Source organism: Artemia sp. Qi Xiang Cuo, chromosome 15, assembly GCF_049724085.1.
Source record: "Artemia sp. Qi Xiang Cuo chromosome 15, ASM4972408v1, whole genome shotgun sequence".
NCBI lineage: Eukaryota > Metazoa > Arthropoda > Branchiopoda > Anostraca > Artemiidae > Artemia > Artemia sp. Qi Xiang Cuo.
Genome location: NC_142808.1, coordinates 16,174,287 through 16,193,152, shown reverse-complemented (window position 1 = coordinate 16,193,152; position 18,866 = coordinate 16,174,287). Strand labels below are relative to the sequence as shown.

Below are 18,866 nucleotides of genomic sequence, written 5' to 3'. Positions count from 1 at the left end.
ACTAAAGAACTCCATTAAACAAAAAATGAGCAAAAATAAAATCGAATATTCTACCAAGCATGAAACGAGCACAAATCAGCATCGATAAATAATTGAAACCTAAAACGAACAGAAATTACAAGAATTAATCGAGTCGACCTTAAAACGAGCAGGAATTAACATCAGTTGGGCTCAAAACCCCCATGTCTTCCCAAGGCCAGAACAAAACTTGCACTTTACTGAAAAAAATATAAATATTTTTACTTTTATAACTTTAATAAATCAAATATTAACATTTTGATTACTAAATATCAGTATATGTACATTAAACTGACAATGCACATTCATTTGTATTTTTAAACACATTGTATTGTATTTCATTGTATTGTATTTCCCATTCATTTGTATTTTTATTAATTAGTAATTTTAATTGTATGTGTTTTGGGAGATGATTGGCGTGGAGGGAGGGGGGGGCTAGTTGCCCTCCAATCACTAACGACTATTAAAAAGGGCACTAGCCACTCCAATTTACAATCGATTGAGCCCTTTTCGAAGTTTCTACGACAACTCCTTCGATATGAAGTGCCCTGGTATGGAAAAATCAAAAACCGAAAACAAAAAAAAATCAATAATACATTGTGCCAACATCGTTCTTTACTTAGACAGGGCGATTGCGCTGCCTATGATATCTAAGTTACAGGATTTAATGTTATGTGAAGCAACTCAGTTTCGTCACACAACGCTTTCGAATCTCTAGACCGAAGCCAAATGGTTTTATAAATGAAGGCTTTAAGTTCAAAGCTTTGTTAAATAGTCTTTAAATCTAATAGGGAAATAAAGTTTTAAGTCCTGTCTACATAAAGATAATATCCAGACATAAAATTTCCCACCTTAACAACCTTTTGTGGAATCGTTGATGTAAGGATGCCAAGAAATAGTTCGTCAAAATTACCCTCTTAGACAGGGCAATTGACACTAATTTGGAATATCTCAGGGCACTTCAGGAGAAAATGACCCAAACCATCCTCTTCCGCATCGCAGATTGGGCAGTTTTTCGTTGCTTCAGAACTTCCCCAAAAATTTTAAAGTTGCATCCCCTACTACAACCTGTTTGGTGTAAGTATCAATAAAGGAGGCAGTACTTTTATTTTCCGTCTATTCAATTCTTCTTCTGCTATTTAAAGCTCTTTTTAACTCTTTTTATGTCATTTCTCATTTTTACATTTTGCTTGTTGTATTCCCATGCAACAAGCAAGGTATCAAAGAACATCATGAATGCAGCAGCAGTAGCATCCTAGTAGAGTACTTACTTACTTAAGACGAGACACAGGCTATTCAGCTCAACCCGGTATCAAGAAGCTGCTGGACCGAATGCTTCCATTGGGTTCTGTATTCGGTGAATGGTCGAATAAATTCCAGCCACGCCTTATCCCACTTATGACCATGCTTTCGGAATTCCCCAAGCGGTTCGACATCCTTTCTGACGACGTTATGCCAAGATTTCATCTGACCATCTGTTTTTTTCTTCGTCTCTTCCAGGCACCTCAGTATGTGACCTAACCACTTTAGACGCCTTTTCTTGATCATGGTGGAAACATCATGCTTTTGTCTGCATACTTTCATCAGCCGTTGGTTGCTGATTCTGTGCGCTAGCCATGTTGCTAATGGCCCGTAGACATTTTTGGTCAAAAATGGGAAGGCGTCATAACATTTAACCGTCAGGACCACTAACGTCAGGACATCGACAAAATCCGTCATAACATCGACAAAAAAATCCGTCAGAATCACTAACCGTCAGGACACCGACAAATTTTAAAACTTTTGTTTTTGGGGTTTAGGGGGGGGGGAAAGGTACCTACCTAGGTTAAGTTACGTGTTTAATATATGCTTTACTTTACCCCACCCCCCTGATGTGCAAATATATAGCCGAAATTTGTTTCTAAACTATTATATACTTATTACTATTATATAAACTTATAAATCTTTTGTCGATGTCCTGAGAGTTAGATGTTATGTCGTTTAATGCTTGTGATGGTTAGATGAAATGGTAGCACCCCGTCAAAAATGTCAAGCTGACGCTCTTCCTCCACCTTGAGGGTCCAGGTCTCACTTCCATATAAAAAAAAATGGACATAACATTGGACACATGTTGAGTAGATCCAGTGGTTCGTCACGGGGTTGATTTCCCTTCTAGTCCAAAGTAATTTGCAGAGCTGGCCAAAAAGTAGAGTGACTCTTTATGACCAAAAATTGAAAAACTTACCCAAAGAAATGGTATAGTGATAAAAAAAAATCCTTATTTCGCCCTGATTCGTAAGCATTAACTCAACTGAACAGTAATTTGTAATAATGAGAGTAAATTTTCAGAAATTCAAAAAAAAAGCCTAAAATCCCCAAAATATGACATTAAAAAGTACATCGCTAAAATTTCCATTACTAAAAACACTCAGACAGAAGCTTACAGCCACCAATCATGGGACTCAATGGTGGCCAAATATTTATATTTTGTATTTCTATGTTTTTTGTTTTTTTTTCTAGCAGGCTACTGGAAAGTTGCAGAGAGCTTAATAAGGTTTCATATTAAGGCTTAGATTCTGAATATACCCATGTACTTTCGGTAAATTGGCATTGAAGGGCCATGTTGGAGCTACATTTGGTTCTCCATAACAACCATTTCCACTATTAAGGACCAAAAAGTCGTCGAGTGAAAACTCAGAGACAGTCAATCAGTTCAAAATTGTTTAAAACAATATATTCAACTTGAATTTCTGAAGATAGACTGCCACGCAGTGGCCCATTCTTTCACAAAGCTTTGATCCCGGTTTCCTCATTGAATGTGCCAGCAATTATACACAATTCCGTTCTTCCCTTTGTTTTACCAGCTTCCGGCACCTATGCCATCTCCCTCCCTTTCAGTATTCTCGATCTTCAAAATTAAAATTCACGACATTTCTTTTAATTTTCTATGTTGCAAATTGTTTATGTTGCATTTTCATGAACTTTTTTTCTCAAAAAAAGAAAAATTGGTGCAACCACTTGAAGGTAAGTTTTAGAAAAAACTTGTGTTATTTGCTTTTATTCAAACATTTAAGCACCATAACTATCCTCAGTTAGCCTGTGTATACACAATCTCATTTTGGGAGGAGGGGGGGTCAGAGAATAGACTAAATTCCAAAGGCATTCAATAGCCTAGATTTACATAGATTAGTCGTCTTGCCAGACCTGCAAACAGAGAAGGATAAATGACCCCCCCTTGAGACCAAATCAAAGTACAATCCCCCAAAAACCAGAATACAGACTAAAGAATTGACCCCTCCCCCACAAAGAGAGTTTCTGAAAACCAATCTCAGGAAGCTTGGATCTCAGTGTGTCTTATCAGGAATAGTGTCAACTGAACATATTAAGTCATTGTACACAGGAAAGAACTTTAAGATTTTACTTTGAAAAAGTATATTTCCGCTCAAACGTTTTTGTTTCCTAAAATCGATGTTTAAATAGCCAATAGGGAGACTCCCTTTACCCCTACTCCCTCATTATGACTAAAGATATAAATTCGCAAATTCTTTTCTTTCAATATCTTTGACAAAAACTGATTTAGCTATTTACATAGTTTTGCATAAAATGTAGGATTGATACAAAGGTCAAAGGGTAAGTTTGATGTTAGACCCTGACCTATACAGAGGTCAATATAAATTGGATGTGAATACACAGTTCTTATCATATAAGCATTGAAAATAATTCTGGCCACTAGAATTCTTATGGTCCCATCAAAAACATTTTGGATACATATATTAGCACATAAAGGGGCAATCAAGGAATTTTTCAAGGATATTTAATAGATATATTTCTAGGGATTTTTTCAAGGGGTATTTAAAGCCTTAATATTTTTGCACAAAACACTAGCAAATAAAGGGACAATTAAGGTATAAAATTGCTGGAAATTGGGCTCATTTGGACAGAAAAACATACTTTTATTAAACATAAAATGCGAATGTTAAAAGTGAAAGCAACAAACTATGATAAGTAAAAATGTTATTAATATTCAAATTTAAATATTAATATTTAAATATTTAAATTAATACTTAATATTTAATAAAAATTGTATTAATATTCAGATTTAAATATTAATATTTAATAAAAATGTTATTAATATTCAAATTTAAATATCAATATTTAAATATTTACATTAATATTTAATATTTAATAAAAATGTTATTAATATTCAAGTAAAATTCAATTTAAATATGAACATGTTACGTTAACAATAGCGAGTGCATAATATTTCCATTTCCATTTATTAAATACTAAAATAATTACATAAGTACACTTAGGCACTAGGGGTCCCAAGAAGCATAGCCTGTGGCGACCTTGTATCAATCACAAAATCTACACAAAATAAATCAGGGAAGAAAAAAGACAACATCTCAAAAATATAACCACTATTCGAGAAAAATTAACAACAAAAAAACAAACAACCGCTACACAATTACCTTAGACTTAATTTTCTCCAAACTGAAATTTCCTGTAATTAATTTAAATTCCAAACCATTAATAATAATATTGAAAACGAAGTCCTAATCTGATCCAACATAATAAGAAAAAAAACTAGATAAAGTAAAGCGATAAAAAAATAGATAAAGTAAAATGAATAAACAAATAAAGAAAACAAAAATACTTCAAGAGTTTGAGAATTGAACCACTTACTTTCATTCTTTCTGCTATTTCTTTGGAACATTGGTTTTTCAGCTTGTTGTAAAGATCTAGTTCAAATCGACCTGTAAGGAAAATTACAAATTAAGGTTGAATAAATATTATAGTGTTAAACATGACTAAAAATAAAAGTATGGGGTCATATTATATTTTTACTCTTCTGGATATAGCTTTTTTTTTCTCTGGATATTATATTATATTATTATTATATTTTATAATAAAATGATAATCATACTATTATATTTTATATGTTTATATATTTTTAATATTATAAATATATTATATTATTACAATATTAAATATTATATTATTATACTGCATCCTTTTCTCTGGATATCATGTTCTTCTTTCAATAGTAACTCAAAATATATATTATTTGTATAATTTAGACAAATATATATTATAAATCTGTATTTAGATCTTTGATCTAATTTTACTAAATTAGAAGAACATGGTTTGCTGTTTTCTTTTGCAAGCAACTGACAAATTTTGAGCAACCTAGAAAAAATGCTAGTAAAATGATTACCTGTCAGGAATAGGAACATTACCTTACTTTAAGTTAAAAACTGCAGCTACTCAAACTATATATATAAGATAGTGTGCCAGTTACCTGTACCAAAATGTGCAATTGAAATAAATAAATATATCAAAATAAATATAGTTTATGCAAAGGGTAGCTAATAAGAGTGGGAACTGATGCTAGTGTCAACAAAAAAGCTACTAGCACCATCTAGCATTTGGTGATGTTTGGCATTTTTCCAGTGTAATACTACCTAAACTTAATTGATTACCTTAATTACCTCAATTCGCACTTCGGATTGATAACAAGCTCCATACAGGATTTGTTTTGCTCCGTGCCAATGATGGTAATATAATATAATGTCACAGTATTAAAGGCCCAGTGACACGCAGTAAGAGAGATTTGCTGGAAAGATGTAATTTAAGCCCACTTGGTAAAGGTTACCAAAAGGTAGGTATGATCCATAAGAACCATTCTCCAGTGGTTGAGTTGACGCCACTGCACAACAGCAACTTCGGATAGAGTGTGCAAGATGGTTGGGAATGAAAAGCAGCCTCATAGCAACACACTCATATGAAAAACTCGCATCAATAATCAGTGGGCAGCTGAATGAGATAAACTTGAATGGGACAAACTGAATGTTACACTTGTATTTCCACACCTTGTTGCTCCATTCTTTGTCACATCTAGACTTGAAGGGTGCAGTCACCGTTTCGTCTTGAAGGATGTTCCAGTCATTAACAACACGTTTAGCAAAACATTTTTGCCATATTTGTATCTTCAAAGTATGTTTAGAAAAATTTTGCGAATGGCCTCTTGTATGGTGCTGACTTGCATGTTCTGTGAAGAGAGTATTGTTTGGTTGGCTACTATATTTTTAGGTCAGCATCATGTCATTGCGCCGGTATCTGAAGACGAATCTTGGGAATTGTAGGTGCTCCAGCCTCTCATTGTATGGTATATTTTGCAGACCATTTGTGCATTTTGTGGCACGCCTTTGAACACCTTTGACTAAGGCTAGTATCACTCTTATAGCAGGGGTAGGTAAGGCACGTCTCAAAAACCAGAATGGGCCTGACAACAGCCCTATACAGCCTCAGGAAGAGAGACTGAGAGCAACTGGTGATTGTCCGCTTGAGCAAACCAAGACTACAATTTGCTCTTGATACTGCTGATAGCCAGTGTTCATGGAACTTAAGTTGGTTATCAACTATAACACCCAAATCTCTTTCATCATGGTTAGTCTGTAACTGGATGTAAGACTGTGACCCCTTGTCAAGCATCATGTATTTATGGCATAGGTTGCTGTCACCAAAGTGGAGGAGAGACTCCACTGATAACTTCACATAGTAGCAAAGAGACTTCGTCATCATTATTTGTAAAATATCAGACATGCTACTTCTGATCTGTCAAGAAATTCATATCCCATTTGACCACGTCAGTATGGATGCCAACAGCTGATAACTTTGCCTTGAGATGTTGTTTAATAAGAATAATTAATTTAATTAGTTAAATTAGGGTAGTAATAAGTATGTGACCCCAGTTTCTGACAAAAAAAAAATGATTACAGAGCTTGAAAAAGTGCCAAGTGTCACCACACACTAGACAATATACTTATTCATTGTTTTTCGTTGCGGCAACAATCATCACATATATGGCATTCCATTATTTACAACTTCATAGCATCATGTGATTTCAGAATAACAAGAACAAATAAAAAAATATATTATGTAAAAACAGCTGACAAACATGGATTAAGCTGAAAGGAATCAAAGAAATCAGATTAATAGAAACCTCTTTCAAATTAAAAAGGAAAAATTTACCATTACAGCATTTACTTGTAGCTTTGTATATAGCATGTAGCTATATCTGACCCTATTAGGAGGAGGTCGGATACAATCATCATGGTAGCAACCATTATATTTGAAAAGAGTATCAGTTTAGTTGCAATTGGCTAACTACAATCTTGTTTTTTTATATATAAGCTTAAAAAAAATTATCACCATAACCTAGACCAGTGGTTCTCAAACTGTGGTACGCGTACTTCTTGGGGGGACGCTAAAATTTTTAGGGGGTACGCGGCCGGCCAACAAAAAAATTAAACAACCCTGTAACTCTAGGACTTGCAACCTTATTTATATTTTCGCTACAGTTTCCTTAGTACTGGTAACTGAGAAGGGGTACAACTAAAATTTTTCGTTGGTAAAAAGGGGTACAGTGTCTAAATAAGTTTGAGAACCACTGGCCTAGACTATTTAAATGCACATATTCTTATTCACAATAGCCTATTTGTCTGTGATAGACTATGTTCACTATTGAGTTACTTTGTGAGAAGTTAAAGATCCCCTGTCTAACATTGTAAGCTGAAAATGTGCATTGTGATTAGGCTCCACTATTCACTTTCAGTGCATTTAATAGTTGGCATTGTATCAGGCTTAAATATCTAAACTAATGACATACCTATTAAGAAAATTTAGATAAACCTTATGGTGAAAAAAAAAAATCTAATTCCTACTTAATTAGAACTTAGGTCCTCCTGAGCCATCTGTGGCGCATAGGGCATCGACGAAGCCTCGGCAAACGTCACATATTGGCACTGTGGCGAATACATCCTCCCACTGGGGTTGTAGTGATGTGTGAGCACTGAGTGGATCACGATCGTACGTGCGTCTGAGCATGTTTCTCGGTCTTTCCCTCTGTTGACGCCCACGCGGCTTCCATTGTTGAACCTGGTTCGGGATTCTGGAGTCCTCCATCCGAAGGGACTTTGCGAAGATAGCTCCATCTCTTCTTCTTAATCATTTCAGTAATAAGCAGCTGGCCAGTTCTTGTGCGGACCTCGATGTTGCTGACTTTTTGACGCCAACTGATATTCAGCATGCGTCTCAAGCACATATTTTCGAAAGCTGTGAGACATTTCTCTATCCCAACATCTAGTTTCCAGCACTCACTGGCATACAATAGCACATGCAAAACGTTGCCATTAAAAAGTCACAGCTTTAGTGCAAGCAAGTACTTCTTTGATTTCCATACTGGTTTAAGTTTGTTGAAAACAGCATTTGCCATGCCAATTCTTCTCTTGACCTCATTTTGCACCTCTCCTGTGTAATCAACCCAGCTTCCGAGGTACTTAAATTCATGGACCTGTTCGACTCTACGATTTTTGTACAGGAGCTCGACTGGCGAGCATGATGTTGCCATTGATTTAGTCTTGTATATGTTGATGTTTATGCCGAATTTCTCCGCTTTAACTCTCTCTTTGTAAAGCAGCTGCTGGAGTTGCTGCTTTGTCCTTTCCAGAAGTGCCACATCATCCGCAAAGTCGAGGTCCGAGAGGATTTTATTTCCGACTGTTACTCCAAAGCCAGTCGCTTCTCTCAAAGCATAGTCCATTAAAATGACAAACAAAAAAGGTGATATAATGCATCCCTGTCACACTCCTGACATAATATTGAAGTATCTAGTTGTTCTGTTCTCTGTCTTTATGCAACATTCCGTATTTTCGTACAAGGCCATGATCAAACTTATTATTTCCTTGGGGACACTATACGAGGGTATACTAGAATAAAGTAATAATTAAGCAAGCTCTTGGGTAAGAGAACTAGAAACAGAACATTTAGATTTCATAAAGACAAATACCAGAAAAATTATGTGAAAAAATATTGACATCAGAGCCCAAAATTATGCTTGGAGAATAGAATATAAAACATAAGGACAACAGTAAAACAGAAGTCTTTAGCAATTATAGCTGCTAGCCTTTAACACTTGCTAATTGCAAGGTTATTTTAACTGGTACTTTGAGATGAACCAGATTGCTTTGATTGTAAGTGTCAATAATTGATTAATTGTTGAAGTTTGTCTGTCTGTAAATATCTAGTTGACCCATTTTCTTGTTGTATTTCTAAGGTCAATAAATGTAATCAAGAAATAGCCTAGTTTTTCCTTGTCAAGACTCAGCAGAAAACTTGCCTAAATGTAACTATCCTAGTTGACCCCTTGATAGCTTCTGAGAAAGGGATTATGCAAAAACAAGGAGACATGATTCTTGTCCATAAATTTATATCTAATAATAACCTTCCAGCTCTATTTGCACACCCCTTGCATCACATGATTAGAGGACAGCCAAGAAATTTCTTCTACTTCTTCTACTAGAGAAAGAAATTATTCCTTCACCCAGAGAGTTGCCAACCTATGGAACTATCTTTCAGAAGATGCTGAATCCACTGAAACATGTAAAATTGACAAATTTTACAAGACCAGGAAGTAATAAGCAGTCACACAAGAAAATCATTACTACAAATATCATCAGAGCATAACAAATATTAAAATCCTTGACTTGCTCATAGCTACAATTTAAACTACACATTTCATTGCATGTTCAGAGGTAGACTGGGGGACATTTGCCCCCTGGGCTAGTTGGCTTTGGGGCGCTTTGAGCTAGTTGTTTTTTGTTTGTTTTTTTATGTACAAAAGTGCAGTCAATATAATGTTCAACAACAAATTCTGTTTGACAATTTTTCGGCTGTGTTAATATAGGCCTACATACAGATTTAGCGTAGATACCAGCATCCTGCCATAGGAAGGGACAGACACTGCTGTCAAACAGGTTTGTTTGTAGGCTGAAATCTGAAAAATATGACCCAGAGGCTATCACTTGACTCAGGAATTGTCCTTGTGTGCCTGATTCCATTCCAAGCTAGTAGGAGAGTCGTTACATACTGGAGCCTCAATGTGTTCTCTTGGGAAGTGTTAAATGATAAATTTGTCTTGTTTTCCTCAGTAAAAGGAATTTAACTTAGAAAAAGTGTAACACTTTGGTTATTGTGTTCATCAGTTTGAAACTTGTGAGAAGATGAACAGGGTGACTGATGGAAAAATTAAGGGAGGTGCAGAAAAACTGAAGCAAAGCAAAAGAATTTTCAAAGGCTGGAAAAGACCCAAAACAGAAAAAGTTATCATTTATACAGAGAACTTAGGTCAATAAACTTTTGGCTGTTTTTTTTTCTACTCGTGGACTAGGATTCAAAGTTTTTTTCTAAGTTGGTCTAATATTATAAGTGTTTTTTTGCATGGCTGTCACTGTTGTTTACTTAGAGGCACATCCTGATATCAAAAGCCTGTCAGTCTATGGAGGCTGAATCGATTATACCATTTCTATTGGCACAAATATTGATAAAATTAGGTGCTTAGACAACCCAAGTTCAGACAGAGTCCTATCCATTCAAAGTCAATTGAGTGAACCCTATGAGTTATTCTTGCCTTGGTTTAACTTTTGTGTTTTTATGGTGTTTTTTCCAGTCTTGGGAGATTAGGCCTGGCCACACAGCACCTAAAAAGACAGCTTTTTCTCTTCAGCCATGTTTTCAGGTTTCATTTTCATAAAACCAAAGGCCAATGATCAGACTAGATTTTTTTTTACATGTGCGAAAATCCTATCCAATCGGTGAGCCTTGATAAAACCTGGCTTTTGCTGGCAGAATGGTCAAAAAGTGAATTTGAGCCAAGACTCAGTGTCCTGGCTCCCATGCCAGCAATATTTTACAGAAGTCTTGAGATCTTCACCCTACCTTGGCTGGTTGTGTGCCTTAGTGTTCTTATGCTAACATTTCATTTTTTAGAACCACATCAAAGAAGCGCATGACGTCAATCCAGTTTCAACAGAGGGTGAGCCAACAATGTCAGATACTGTGACACCTTCCAGACAAGTGGTGCCAGTAGCAGAGAAATCTAAACTGTATCTGGACCAAACTGGAAGTGGTGACTCAGACACAAAACTAGCTGATAGTGAACCACTTTTCCAGTAAATGCCTCTATTTCCTATTCTTTACTGCAGAATTCAACAATAGCTCAGAAATTCAATTTCATGAGGTCACATATGTTCCAGCTGACACCACCTCAAATAGAAAAGTCTTGCTTTGATTTATTACCAGAAACGTACCACTGGGTCTGTCCATGACCCTGGGTTATTCTTGAAACTAGACAAATGACAGTAAAATCAATCCTTTGCAGCATATGCATTGCATTTTTTGACAGAAAGTTGCAGTTTGATTCTAGATTCAGCAATTTTAGGAATGTCCATAAGAAAATTCAGGCTAGTGAAAAGTCAAAAGGTTGCTGCAGCTCAAGCATACTCTCAAGCTGAAAACTGCCAAAACACTGGATGGTACATAAACAGCACTTTGGCCAGTAAATGGAAAGAACAGATCTTGCAAAACAGTCAAGAACTGAATTGCGTTTTTGAGGTTTTGAAGGTGTTGGGGAGACAAGGATTACTTTTTAGAGCATTTGATATACTTTTTAGAGTATTTAAAGTCATTGACCCTATTTCAAGGTTTTTCCAGACAAAAATATTGGACTTTTTGACAACCTGGAATATGGTCAGCCTTCTAGTGACCACTTAATTGGACCTTGAAATTAGCTCCGAGCTACCAGCTTGTTGTGTTGCCAGGAAAAAGTATATACTGGGAGAAACAGGATCTTCTTGACCTGAAGATCCAGAACAGTAATTTTGTGCTGAAATGTTCATGTTAGTAATTGACCAAAAAACAACCAGCCTGAAAGAAATATTTTCAGACAATAAACAGCTTATTTCCAACATTTATTTCTTAAAGCCCAGAGTTGGGCCTTTGAAACACTGCAGAGAGGGCAAAGGTTTCTCATGACAAGCTAAGGTCAGAGCTGAAAAGCTTTACCTCAGTTTACAACAACATTATCAGCATGGGTTGTAAAAATAGCCAAGATAGGCCTGGTAAAGAATATGAGGATGGACTTGAACTTGAAGCTGAATTTGGAGCAGCTGATGTGCAAGTTCCTCAAGTTCCTGCAGTTTGTACAACAACTGCATAATTTGCAATTACTGGCTGCTATTTAGGCTCAATCTGTGCTCATTAGCTTATACTTCAGTTTTTCTGGCCTATGAATCTCCTGATGCTTTTGTTTTCTCAAGTCAGCTGTGAAAGATCCTTCAGCAACCTTAAGCTCATTAAGACAAGATTACAATATCAGAAAATCTCTTGGAAGCATTTAATTTGATGTCATGTTAGCAGGAGCTACTTGATTCAGTACAGTTTGAAGATGTTTTAGAAGACATGAAAAGAGATTCAAAGACTTTAACATTGCTTTTGTGAGTGCAGTAATTTTTCCTCTTTTAGTCCAGTTATTTAGTTTTGTACATGATCAAAATACACATTTTGTTTTCTAATGGAAAGTAAAAAAAGTTATCAGTGGTGTTAAACATCCTTCTGAAGAGAACAAATACTGTGAATCTTCTTTAGCCCAGATTTCCATGATGCAGGATGAAAGCTGAAAATACAATGATGCTCTCCCTTTGTGTGAAAACCTGGGCAGCACCAAGTTCCACTGAGCATCAGGGAGATCTGGCACAAAAAAATGATTAGTGGTATCTATCCTCTTCTTACTGTAAGCCTACTTCTTACTTAGCAGGTAGTAAAATATTGCCTGCTGGTGCAAATTTTGGTACAATTGATGAGGAGTGCAATTTCTACTCATTGTGCAAGGCCCTTTCTAATTAAACATGAAAAAAACAAAACAAATTCCTTCTATAAGGAGGGCCATAGGCAGGGCTGCACAACCCAAATGCCCCATTAGCTTTTTGCTCCAAGTCTGGAATTTGCTCTGAGGTTCCAGAACTGATTGATCACGCTTGTTAACTGGAGCAGCAATACATATACTAGATTTGGCTGAATCAGGCTCTTTAGAAGCTTAGTTATCACTGATGGGGATCTACTGCAAGAAGTTCTCTTTATTACACTAAGAGTTTGTTTGGCTCATAAACATTCTGTGTATAAATTAATTTTTAAATTGAAATTAACCAAGACTCACACATTCGTTTTTCTAGTGACTTGTCTGTGAGTGACTGGTTAGAACCATTATAGTATTCCATAAAGCACTGGCTTTCAGGGTTGTTTGCTGAAGAGAATAAGAGTTTGGATTTTAGGATTTTAAGTTCTAGTTACCAGGTATTTTTCCACATTAAGAATGCATCAAGATCTGCATAGATGATTTTGGGGTCATGAATTGGACCAATTATTTTGGAATCATCAGCATAAAATGAAATCCTATTCTTAATGGCTGAAGATCTATCATTGATATAGATGCTGAATAGCATTGGGCTCAAAACTGAACCCTGGGTATCTCACTTTCTATGTGTGCTGCTTCTGATGGGAAAATTGATCCAGCATCTTCAAAGATTTTTAACCTCTTCTTCCTGTTGGTAAGAAACTGCAGCATCCAGCTTAATTGGGGTTTAGAATTGAACATCTTATGACATACTTTATTAAATGGTTTCACTAAATGTAATGATGTTGAGATATGATGTCTGCAAGTTTTGTAACATGTTCATATGCAAGTCAGGTTGGTATCAACCAACTGAATGGGGCAGAAGTTACACTGGCTAATCAAAAATAGCTTAATTTGTGCTTAGAGGTTATACAAAAACTGAATTAACTGTGCCTTCATGACGTTTCCCTACCAATTAGGTGAGGTGCAATTGGCCAATAATTGCTTTTTTGCACAGGTTTAATGAAAACCTCCATCTAATCTTTTGGGATACATTCTGTGTTTATGGACTTTTGAAATAATAGGGTGAGGCAACCTCCATCTAATCTTTTGGGATAAATTCTGTGTTTAGGGACTTTTGAAATAATAGGCTGAGGGAATGAGATAATACTAAATAATTGGGACTCTTGAGATGGAAATAATTCTTAATTCATAATATGCAGAAAAATTGTAGTTAACATATTTTGAAGTTACTTCTGCTAGCCTATACTTTATCCCAACAACTTTTGTGCAACTTTTTAGTCCAAATTTTACATGTCCCAATGTTTTACTCTTGTTTCAACCTGAGCGCCCATAAAATGAATCAATGCTCATAAAATTGGGAAACAAAAATCACATGGAAAATATATAATTTGGGTTATATATCTGCACATTAGGGGGGATGAGGGGTAAAGTATAGTGGAAGTGGCTTCAAGATGTGTGAGCTACAATTTTTCTGCATATTAAGAAGTTACAATTATTTTTATATCATGCTTCTTCCTTAACCACTGGTGGATTCAGGGAGATTTTTTTCTGCTGCCCTCATTTCTTTTTTTTTCTGCTTTTCACTCTTTTTTTAAAAAAAACTTTGTCAACTGGGTCAATTATTGGCACCCTTCTCATATTACCCCCCCCCCCCAAATATTTTGCTTATAAACCACCCTTGTCTCCCCCCCCAGATTTTGCTCTAGGTCTTCCCTGTCCTTGAGAGCTCTAATTGTATATTAATAGCAAAAGAGACACAATGGGCTATAGGCTATAATTGTTTTCTTAGCATGCCTCCCTCTCAATAGCCCTAGTTTTAGGATTATACCCAAAAACACTGTGTATAGAAGCCCTGTTTAGGCTACCAAAAGTTAAAGAATATGTAGCCAACTAGTTGACTATTATAAAAACAGTCTAAGCATATAAAAAAGTGTAAAATAGGGAACTATCTGGCTGGTGAATTTAACTTATGTATAAACAGGAAAGGAAAGTAGTAAACTAGGACTGTATGCCATGGACAGCAGTCAATTTTCTTTTTGAAGGAGGGAGAGATGGGCAATTTGGAGAATTTTGTTTTGGGAAAGCACAGCAATAGACATATTGCATTGGACAAAAACTAAAAAAAAATCATCAGAATTAGATGTAGTCTATTAGGTAAATTTTTCATTGTTCATATTATTGACTTACTAATAAAGTGAACATACAACTCAATGCCTTTTTTTGTAGTGAAGCTGATTAATTAAGTAAAATTTGATTTTAGTTTCAACTTACATCTCATTTGTATCAGAAATAAATTCCCCCCCCCCTAATGTGCAAATATATACCCTGAATGGGTATATATAGGGGTGGGGGTAAAATTCATTTGTGACCAAAGATATTATTATATTTGGAAAAAGCATAAAAAAAGGCATTGAGTGGTATGGTCACTTTATTCATAAGTTAATAATATGAACAACAAAAATTTATGGTAAATTTCTAGGTGGTGCTCTAATTTAGCTAAGATGAAAGTGAAAATGTCATTTGATGCCTTTTTTATGCTATTTCATAATTCAATAATTGCTTCTGGGGCTAATTGTATCTTGGGTCCTTAAAGGGGCCCCAAAGGTATTTCTTTTTTGTAACCACACAAAGACCTTATTAACACTAGTTTTGTTATTGAAAAGTGGTTAAAAACATATCACTAGTTTATAAATAAGTTGTTTGAGTAATATATTCCAAAAATACTTATTTAGAACAATTCAAACCTCATTTATTAGGCAACTCAAATATAAACCATTTTCCTACCACTTCAAGTTTTTCAAATGCCATTGACAAAAATAGCACTGAATTTTGCAAATTGAAACTTAGCTGTTGACAATTCTATTGTCAACATGCTATTTCATAATTAATATAAAATACCTTCAGGGCCCCTTTAAGGGCTCAAGATGCAATTAGCCCCAGAAGCAATTATTGAATTATGAGAGCTAAAAAAGGTATCAAATTACATTTTCACTTTCATCTTAGCTAAATTACAGCACCAGCTAGAAATTTACTGCCTATTAGGCCTACTTAGGAAATAAAGAAGTAATTGAAAGAATGTAGTATCTCAATTTTACATTATTTCCCTCTTTTGTACAAAGCTATTAAGAAGAGGGTAAATTTTTGTGATTCATATAATTGACTTATGAATAAAGTAAACATACCACTTGATGCCTTTTTTATACTCTTTCCAAATATAATAATCATTTTTGTTGGAAATGAATTTAACCCCCACCCTTTTATACCAATTCAGGGTATATATTTGCACATTAGGGGGGGTAGGGGAAAATTTTAGGGTAAAATTCTACTTTAGCTACTTTTGGCTATCTTGGAAATGGGTTATTTTAGGAAAATGAAACTTTCAGGGATGGGTCTAAGGCTAAAGTATGCCCCAGGAAGGTATTTTGAAGTACCTACCTCAACTTCTTCTCCCTCTAGAGAGTCTTGACCTTTGATGACCTTTAAAATCTGTGTGTTGTAAAAGTGAAACCCTGCAAAATAGATCTTCTGTTTAAATGAAGTTTAATTGTTTTCAGCTTCACAACTTTGGTCAATCCTAATTGATAAAATTTTAAAGTTGTGATACATTTCCTAAATTTTGAAAAAAAAACTTTTATATGGCTGAAAATTCTACTTAAATAACAGGAAATGCATTTTCAGAACTAAAGCCAGAGAAAAAGAAACCCAATAACTGAAAATTAAGGTAAGATGTTGTTTTGTCAAAATTTCAATAGGTAGGCTATAGGCCTAGACCTGTCATGTAGGCAAATTTCAGGACCCTCTAGAGGGAGAAGGAGTGGAGGTAGATACTTCAAAATACCTTCCTGAGACATACTTTAGTCTGTAGACCCATACCTGAAACTTTTATTTTCTTAACCTAACCCCTTTCCATGATAGGCAAAAGGGTAAATTTCTACCAGATCATCTTATTGAATTATGAACTAAGTGATTATACCATTTGATTCCTATTTTATGCTCTTTCCAAATGCAAAAATCATTTTTTTAAAAAATGTAATTAACCCCCACACCTAGCCTATATATACTGATTCAGGGTATATATTTGCACATTCGGGGGGCAGGGGAAAACTTTAAACTTACCTCTCATTTACTTCAGAAATAAAACTTATTCTCAACCCCCTAATGTGCAAATATAGGTAAAGTTCTACAAAATCATATTATTGAGTTAGGAATAAAGTGAATACACCATTCAATGCCTTTTTTTATGTTTATTACGAATATAATTAGCATTTCTATCGGAGATTAATTTCAGCCCCCCCCTCCCCCTCTCTCGGATAGACCTACCCTAACCCTTAATTGGCATTTATAGGGGGGGGGCTAAAACTAATTTCTATTAGAAATGCTTATTAGGCTATATTGGTATTCAGCATAAAAAAAGGCATTGAATGGTGTTTTCACTTTTGTCTTAAATCAATATTATGATTTTATAGGACTTTACCCAAATATAGGCCTATACCCTGATTTGGTAGGCTATATACAGGGGTGGGGGCTAAAATTCATTTCTGACAAAAATGATTATTATATTTGGAAAGAGCATAAAAAAGGCATCCAAGTAGTATAGTTATTTTATTCATATGTCAATAATATGAATAATGAAAATTTACCAGGGAGAGAGGTAGCCAGGACTAAGAGAAAACATCTAGACTAGGCCTATTTCATTATTTCAAATAAACTTTGATTTTAAACGTCTTTGAGTTTAAAATAGTACTACCAACTCTAGCCTACTGTATTTAATAGGCATAAATAAAAGACACTTACATTTCCTCCATTCTGAATCAAATTCAACAACTTTGTCAACAAGTTGTGGATCCTTGAATCTCTTCTTTTGAAGATCCCTTATCTTCTCTGGGTCCCCTCCTTTATCTTGGCGGAAATCCTCAATATTTAAGACCATTTCTATCTACTTCCGTCGACTGAATGTTCTCTTGTGTGACAGCTTCCTTCAGAAGAGTACAAAATGATGAAAAGGAAATAATATTTAGTTTATCTTCTTCTTCGCCAGTTCAAGTGGGAATCCACTGTGGGATTCATCGTACTTACGGCGTAGTTGCCAATTACTGATGTTTCACGCGAATCAAAATTGACCCCCGAAAAGAGCGATTTTCACTGGAAAAGTAAAGTCAAAGCATTTGCGCACACACACGGCCTCTCCCACTCTTCTGACCCCTCTCAGTGCATTTAATGATTGTTATAACTTGTCTTATGGCTTTTTAAACTTTTAAAATGTTACCTTTATTTGTTTTTATGTACTTATAATATGCTGATAGGGTGGCAAATGAGTTTCTTAAATATGGTGGCTCTGAGGTTAAAAACAAGTTACTGAAGATTATGATTATGATTTTTGAAAAAGGGGAAGTACCTAACAGTTTTAGAAAAACCTTAATTAAGCCATTATATAAGAAATGTGATAAAAGTGAGTGTGGTAATTATCGAGGCATTAGTCTGGTCTCTGAAAGCAGTAAATTACTTAGTAATATGATACTTTTTAGACTGAGAGATGCCGTAGACAAAGTCTTAAGAGAAGAACTGTGCAGTTTTAGAAAAGGTAGAGGATGTGTTGATCAAATTGTCACTCTTAGGCTAATAATTGAGAGGTGCCTGAGTTTTCAAACACCTTTGGTCCTCAGTCTTATAGATTATGAGGAAGCGTTCAATTCTGTTGATAAAAGAGCTTTATTAAAGGTTTTATCCTTGTATAGTATACCAGACAAATTCATTAAAGTGATTAGTGCTATGTAGGAGAATAACACTGTTGCGGTTAAGGTAGGAAATGAGGTTAGCAGGCGGTTTTGTATTAAATCAGGAGTTAAGCAGGGTTGTGTTCTATCCCCCTTTATACGGATTATTTTGTTGGACTTTGTCTCAAGGAGCACAGAAAGGGCAATGGCAGAACACAGAATCAAATGGGGAAGTAAAACTCTCATAGACTTAGATTTTGCTGATGATTTAAGCATCTTAGATGAAAGTGTAAGCAAAATGAATGAAGTTTTAGAGGTTTTGCGAGTTCAGGGGGCTAGAATAGGTTTGAAAATTAATGTTCAGAAGACTAAATCACAAAGGCTAGGAATAAGTGAAGATG

The 18,866-nt window shown here is 35.2% G+C and overlaps 1 protein-coding gene across 2 annotated transcripts in view; it reads right to left on the bottom strand.

Annotated features, from left to right (window-relative positions):
- SerRS (Seryl-tRNA synthetase) overlaps positions 1 to 17,780 on the bottom strand; it is an 84,940-nt gene extending 67,160 nt beyond the window's left edge. Inside the window, exons 1-2 of one of the 2 annotated variants that reach the window (XM_089100905.1) lie at positions 17,546 to 17,780; positions 4,684 to 4,754 (exon numbers count right to left, since the gene is read on the bottom strand). In XM_089100905.1, coding sequence (XP_088957031.1) covers positions 4,684 to 4,754; positions 17,546 to 17,681 — 207 coding nt within the window. In that variant the 5' untranslated portion in view covers positions 17,682 to 17,780. The remainder of the gene's footprint in view (positions 1 to 4,683; positions 4,755 to 17,545) is intronic. The other variant, XM_089100906.1, reaches the window with a different exon arrangement.
- Between the last annotated feature and the right edge of the window lie 1,086 nt (positions 17,781 to 18,866).